Raw genomic sequence first — 7,072 nt, forward strand, 5'->3', positions numbered from 1 at the left:
GTTGTAAATAAAATAAAATTGTTTTTCATTCATCTAATCCTAACTTGTCAAAAATAATAAATAAAGTTTAATTTGGATGCACTTTAGTGTAAAATATTCTATTGCTCAAAAAATGTAAAAATCTATATTGTCACGGCATCAAACCAATAATACATGTGATACTATAAATGATTGTGATAAAAAAAATGTTATAATATATTTTTGTTACATAGTTAAATGAAAAAAGAAAAAAAAAAGCAAAAGAAATTAAAAATTAAAAATATGATCTACAAAACAAAATTCACATATAGTTTGTGGCAAAAAGGCCAAATGACTAGAGAAAAGCGAAGGATTGTGTGATCTATATGTTAGAAGAAGAGCTTATAGCTTAACTAAATATTCACACAATAATTTCTTTATTGAAGAGTGTGAATGGTGTGAACTTGCCAATTTTGACGAAAAGAGTCTTTTATGAAAGCAGTACACTTATGAAAATTTGGAGTCTGGTCACAAAGGATATCAATACAATGAGGAGAATTTGTTGAGAGATAATGTTAAGGAAATTCAATTACTTGGGCAAGAGAATCACTTGGTGAATAACATGTAGCTCATCATGAAGAATACTTGATCCTAAAAGGTAACCCGAGAAGCCATAATTTCATATTTTGGAAGGGTGACGAAGTAAGCCACCAAACCCAACTCTAATAGGGATACCAAGTCAGCTACCATCAACCTTAAGAATGGTGCAATCTTTGTCAAAAGGGGTTCCATTTAACCCGTTTATCAACATGTCATTCTAGTTGAGAATTGGGTAAGCAGAGGATGAAGTTGGAAGTCATATTGTTGGCTTCTAATATAAGATGACGATGAGGATTTTGAGGCATTTGAGAAGCAATAAGAGATGTGGTTACGTCAAGACTTCAAAATATATACATACGGAGAAGGTGTTAGAGTTGATTGAAGATAAACATAGTCTAAGTTAGTTGGTCGGATTAAGGTTGGAAAAGAACTCAACAATGGATAAACCAGAGTGTGCCAAAAATTTATAGATATCGAACAATCTCTAATGCAACGGAGGAAACATTCTTCTTGAAAATTACAACGAGTACAATAACCACTCGGGGATAGATTATGATGGTGAGCAAGGATAAAGTTGGAACATGATTGCTACAAGATAACCACACCAAAAACTTGATATTGTATAGAAGATGGACGAGCCATATACAAGTCCACAAATTAGGAGTTGCATTTGCACTTCTTTGATTCAAAATTCGAGTAAAACTGAACTTGGTAAGGTAGTAATCACTAGTGTCATCAAACAAAATGAAAGTGTCTTCACTTTTGCGGTTAAAAGGAAGCTTGTGATTAGTGAGTCATAAAAACCAATAATACTTGCTTAAAAACAAAAACAAAATTACAAGATATCCAAAGCAAAATATCGAGGAATACAAAGTCATAGACCCTGTTAGGTAGCACGTCGCATAACAGCCCCTCCTACTCCAACGAAACATCGTCCCTCCCCAACCCTCGACGGTGATTTACTCTAACCAACGTCCATGTGGTACTATTTAACATTCTACAAATTTAGCTCTAGTTTTTTTATTTTATTTTTAATAATCATGCAGTAGTTCTCCGTAACTTTTTTTTGTTAAGTAACATAGTGTCTGAAGCCCGCACATTTTAAATATAGAGAAGTGGAGTGTCCGGAGTTCAAACCTCAGCCTCCGCATATATTATGCAACGTTCAATGATTATTTTAATATAAATAAATTACGAAATCTCATTGAATTAATACAAATGTGTTATATTATCAATTTCAAATTATATTATTTTAAATTCTAACGTCGCATTTAAATTTTGTGATCTCTATAAATCAAATCTACATATTATTATGTTATGGGATATTTCAAATAAATTATATAATTAAAAATAGTAAAAAATGCTTCAAGTTCATAATTTAAACAAAGTTTTTTTTTTAACTAAATAATTTTAACAAAGAAAAAATTGAGATTGGAGGTTGAAAAAGAAATTCTAGAAAAAAAAGAAAAAGAACTTTGGGCTTCACATTTTGTTGTTATTCGTTTACCTTGCTGAAAGGTTACTGTTCCTCCACTGAATATAAATTCTCAGACCATCACAACGCATGCCGTGAACTTCACCGGTAGCTGCTATCATTCTTCTCCGACCACCATCTACAACCATGCCAGTCTCAACCATCTCAGGTACATGAAAACACTGTTAACATCATACACTTGTGCCAATGATTTTGATATAGCTCTGAAATTCTAACATCTCACTCATCTTCATCCACAGTGAAATCAAACTCTCCTCCTGCTCCCTCACCAGAATCCGAAACCCTAGAATTCAAATGGGGCCAAAAGCGAGGAAAAGGCGGTAAAAAACGTGATATACAGTTCTACCAATCATTCACCTTACGTGGTGTTGATTACTCGCTTTTTGATAATGTTTATGTTAAGAATGATTTTGCTGAACCACGTATTGGTAAGATCATCAAGATATGGGAAACTCCTACTCTTGAAAGGAAGATTAAGGTTCAATGGTTCTTTCGTCCTATTGAGGTTTCAAAGTGTTTGACTTGGATTAAGATTTATTTTAATGAATTGTTCTTTGCTTGTGGTGATGGTGATGGACTTGCTACTATTCATCCTCTGGTAATTCACCCTTTTATTCTATTTTTTGTGTGTATCAATTTTCTCTGAGAAGTTGAGTGCCATCGAGTAAGTTTTAGATCAATGCAATTTTCAGCCTGTTTGGATTGACTTATTTTTGAGCTTATGAAAAAAATAACTTATTCAAATAAACAAGCTTTTATGTAAATTGATTAATTCATGAGTAATTGTTAGATCAATGCAATTTAGAGCCCATTTTTTGAGCTTGTGAAAAATAGCTTAAAAAATAAGTCAATCCAAACTGGCCATTAGTGGAGTCTATGTGTATTTTACTAAGTTATATAGTGAGAGTGTTGGAAGGAGAATCTTAGATAGCATGTTGCTAGCATTCATCTGTATGGTAAGTAAAATTCATGCAGTCCTACCATTTTGAAATGAGTGCCACCTAGATACGTATTAGATACACATGCTTTAGTGGAATTTAATAGAATCTATGTGAATTTTACTCGATTATATCATGAGTGTTAGAAAGAGATCGATGGAGAGTGTATTGCCATCGTTCCTTCTCAGGGTAAGTAAAATTCATGTTGACCCACTACTTTGAAATGATCATCACTACACAAGGAACTATATCACTGTTATTAAGTGGAATTTAGTCTGAATTCATGTGAATTTTATGCAATTATAAGTGAAAGTGTTGGGAAGAGATTATTAGAGACCGTGTTGCTAGTGTTCCTTCGTAGATTAAGTAAAATTTACGTGGGCACCATCACTTTGAAATGGGTGCCACTAAGTAGGGAGTTAGATCACCTTCAGTTAGTGAAATTTATTAGAGATAAATTGTTAGAGACTATGTTGCTAACATTCCTTGTTGGCAGTGTAGAGTTTCTCACTTTGTAATGTTGATCTCATTAATGAGTGTGTTGCTAGCGTTCCTATGTAAGGTAGATATAACTTATGGGGGCTTCGCCACTTGAGGGACATTAGACAGGGGATTAGATCATGTCATTTAGTGGATGGAGTGTAGTCTGAATCCATGTAAGTTTTAGTCAATTATATGGTGAGAGAGTTGGAAGGAGATTGTTAGAGAGCGTGTTGCTAGCACTTCTTGTTGGTTGGTTGCTAATGTGATGTCGTTAATGAGTGTGTTGCTTTTCTAACCAATTCTTTATTTTGAGTAAGTTATTCAATTTTGCTTGGCTTGGAGCAGACCGTCAATTTGTAACCCTAAATTAACACGGCTATTTTTGTATGGCATATCAGGAATCTATTGCTGGAAAATGCAACATTGTTTGCATTTCTAAGGACTCTAGGAATCCACAGCTATCGGATAAAGTCACTTGGAGTGCTGCCTTTGTGTTCTATCGTTACTTTGATGTTGGGCAGCGTAAAATAGTGGAGGAGGTAGATGACAAGAGTATCGGAATTGAAGGTATGTGGGACTGATCCAGCCAGTGTTTGAATATGTTGGACTAGCCTCTTATTTTCTTTGAATTGTTGAAAATCTTATGGTGTTTTTCTCTTCTTCTGAAATTGTTGCAGTCAAGAACATATTTAACAAATTGGGATAGTCAAAAGCCTGCTGCTGCTGCTGTAAAATATTATTTATACAACAAAGGGAGTTTGGGGAAATGCCTTGAAAAGTAGTGAAGTCACAAGTGGTTTTTTGAATATTAAAAATAGTCAGACTGTAATTAAAAGCTAGATGGCAAATATGTTGGTACATTAGTTTCAGAAAGGAGATGCAATGTTAAATTTTAAATTTGGTGTCTGTGATATTTAATTTAAATATGATGAAATTAGGTACATTTGAATTAATGTTTGTTTCATGGCCTGATGCGTTTCATACTAAGTTCACTTACTAGGAGTTTGGTAAATGGTAACTTAAAATAGCCATTTGAACCAACTTACAACTTTCTATTATGTTAGGTGTCTTAGGTTTTTCAGAATTTTTTTTCTTAACTAACGTGGTCAAGCATTGTGCTGTTATTCGTCTCTCTGGATATTATATTATTTCCTTGTCCAAAATCACGTGATATAATTGGACATAGTATCTCTGCAAATACAATATAGGAAACTACATTGGTGAGAACTAATCTTTGATCATGTTTCTGCATTGTTTATAATGATGTAATTTTAAACACATTCCCTTTCATCCAATGATTTTGAGCTTTAGATCTGCTTCAAGCCTTCAATGACAATAATGGCAAAATATTATGTTGCAGGTCAAGCTTTGGTTATATTTAAAATAAAAGCAAGAAGTGAAAGATAGTTATTAGCAAATAAGTTGAGGATTGTTTAGTAATGTTAGATTGATGGTATACACGACTTCAAATGCACGATACTAGTACAAGTTTTGGATTTGTTTCAAGAACAATAATGGCATCTGTTTATTTATGATGTAGGTCATGCTTTGGTTGGTTATATTTAAGTGAAAGCTAGTTATTAGCAAATAATCGAGGACTGCGCTTATTTATGTCATATTAATGGTTCTTTTATACTGTTATATCAAAAGGTTCCTGCTAGTTTTGCACCTATAAAATCATGAATAGCACTATCTAGGACTCGAATATAGTGTATTTTGTGTACTTGGATTCCCTGTACTCGGGTAGATAATGCAGTCACGTGGTCATTTGATATCGGCCGTTGGATAATGATTGGATGACTTGGATTTAAACTCAACATATAGTCTAACAAATAGGCTTCTAAACACAACATATAATATGAGCCATTGGATATTTATCAAACGGCCAAGAGCCGCAACTGCGTTAATTTTCAATGTCAGGAAAAGCATTTCCATTTTTTGCAGCTGTGATTGCTGTCATGGTCAGAAAATCTGCTATATATTATCAGCTTTATTATATTTCATTTTCTTTCCATTTGGGATTGATAGGTGGTTTTCTTATTGTCTTTAAGGTTTGTATTTTGTAGTTGTTATTTGTAATCATGTTCTTAGGATGGCATGTTATGAACCTGTTTGATTGTATCAAGACTTTCATACTGATAAACTTTTGCACATCAGCTAAAGTCAGTTTGGTGGTTGAATGATATGGATTTTGGATATGTGTAAGGACACATAACATTATTATTTATGATATAGGTCAAGCTTTGAATATATTTATATAAAAGCAAGTAGTGAAAGCTAGATTTTAGCATATAAATTGAGATTGTTTATTTGTCAGATGATTGTATACATAGAGCTTCAAATGCCGTGTAGAAGGAGATACAAGCTTGTTTTCATTACTTGATAGAAGGAGATTCAACAAATACTGAGTTTAGCACACCAAAAGGAAAAAAGAAATAGAAAACAAATGAAGAATGGTTATTTGTTGATGTATTTTAGGTGAAGTGGAATATTTGTTGGGAGTCCTTCTACAAGTATAATAGTCTGTATTTAAGTTTACACAATTATTCCAATTAGGACTTGTTCTCAAGCTGGTGATGATGACCATGAGAAGCTCCAACGTCTAGGCTGTTAGAATTGTGATGATTTGCTTCCGCCGAAGATGATTTGGCATATAAACCATGACCTAGTTTCTCACTCTTCTTTGATTCATCTACATGCACATCATCTTCAACTGATATAGCTACTGCTTGTTGTCCAAAAGGACCAGGTGCAATGGTTTCCTTGCCCTTTTTATGCTCATCGATATGTATGGTTGCTGAGGATGATTGGGCATGTAAACCATGATCGAATTTCTCTTTCTTTCTTGTTTCGTCTACATGCACATCATCTTCAACTGATATAACTACTGCTTGTTGTCCAAAAGGACCCGGAACAATGGTTTCCTTGCCCTTTTTATGCTCATCGATATGGATGATATCAGTTTCTTGTGTGCTCTCCTTCCTCTTCTGAAAGCAGCAATATAGAGCAAAAGTCAGCAAAGAAAGCAAGACAAGACCCCCTGCGCAGATGACTACAACTACTATGAATATGGGTTGAGTTGAGGCCATCTTTGTTCTTCTGTTGTGTTAATCAATTAATGTTGTAGTTTAAGTGCCTTTTGAAATGTGATTTATAGCAAATACTTGGTATGGGATTATGCAATTGTTTTAGTAACTTGACTCTCATGCTAAGTTTTAGAAGGGTTGTTTGTAGTGAAAAACACTTCTCTTCATTCTTCCTTGGCTTATTTTGCTTGTTGATCTGTTTTTTTGTTTAAAAAATATGTAGGATCTGTTGTGTACGTGAGGTTGAATTTTTATCTTTCTTTTTTTTTTGCAATTCACGGGCAATGTATAACTTTGATATAATAATATGCAAGTATTTTTTTTAATATTCTCTCACCGTTTATTTGCTATTATTAATACACCTATAAAAGAGTTTATATGAATATGTCTGAATGTGTGTGTTAATTGTTGGAATCTCACCTATATTCGACTTATTCCTTTGATAAATTGTTGAGAAATACTTTTTTTAGGTATATATGCTTATAGCATTTCACTGGTATTTAAATCGTTAA

The 7,072-nt window shown here is 33.5% G+C and overlaps 2 protein-coding genes across 2 annotated transcripts; one reads left to right on the top strand and one right to left on the bottom strand.

Annotated features, from left to right (window-relative positions):
- The first annotated feature begins 2,039 nt into the window (after positions 1 to 2,039).
- On the top strand, positions 2,040 to 4,438 carry LOC11432820 (protein ANTI-SILENCING 1). The gene is made up of 4 exons (XM_003588513.4): positions 2,040 to 2,201; positions 2,293 to 2,651; positions 3,873 to 4,041; positions 4,152 to 4,438. Exons 1-4 carry the CDS (start codon positions 2,180 to 2,182, stop codon positions 4,178 to 4,180), a joined length of 579 nt encoding a protein of 192 aa, XP_003588561.1. The 5' UTR covers positions 2,040 to 2,179; the 3' UTR covers positions 4,181 to 4,438.
- Positions 4,439 to 5,742: 1,304 nt separating this feature from the next.
- Positions 5,743 to 6,584, bottom strand: LOC11424473 (protein TRACHEARY ELEMENT DIFFERENTIATION-RELATED 7A). The gene has a single exon (XM_003588514.4). The coding sequence runs from the start codon at positions 6,561 to 6,563 to the stop codon at positions 6,027 to 6,029; it is 537 nt and encodes a 178-aa protein (XP_003588562.1). The 5' UTR covers positions 6,564 to 6,584; the 3' UTR covers positions 5,743 to 6,026.
- Between the last annotated feature and the right edge of the window lie 488 nt (positions 6,585 to 7,072).

This window comes from Medicago truncatula, chromosome 1 (assembly GCF_003473485.1).
Source record: "Medicago truncatula cultivar Jemalong A17 chromosome 1, MtrunA17r5.0-ANR, whole genome shotgun sequence".
NCBI classification, from domain to species: Eukaryota; Viridiplantae; Streptophyta; class Magnoliopsida; order Fabales; family Fabaceae; genus Medicago; species Medicago truncatula.

Bases quoted from the DNA above. Each gene is read 5' to 3' on its own strand.
- LOC11432820 (XM_003588513.4), top strand. From the start codon at position 2,180: ATGCCAGTCTCAACCATCTCAG. The intron at 2,202-2,292 runs GTACATGAAAAC...CTTCATCCACAG, and splicing joins GCCAGTCTCAACCATCTCAG to TGAAATCAAACTCTCCTCCT. The intron at 2,652-3,872 runs GTAATTCACCCT...ATGGCATATCAG, and splicing joins TTGCTACTATTCATCCTCTG to GAATCTATTGCTGGAAAATG.
- LOC11424473 (XM_003588514.4), bottom strand. From the start codon at position 6,563: ATGGCCTCAACTCAACCCATATTCATAGTAGTTGTAGTCATCTGCGCA.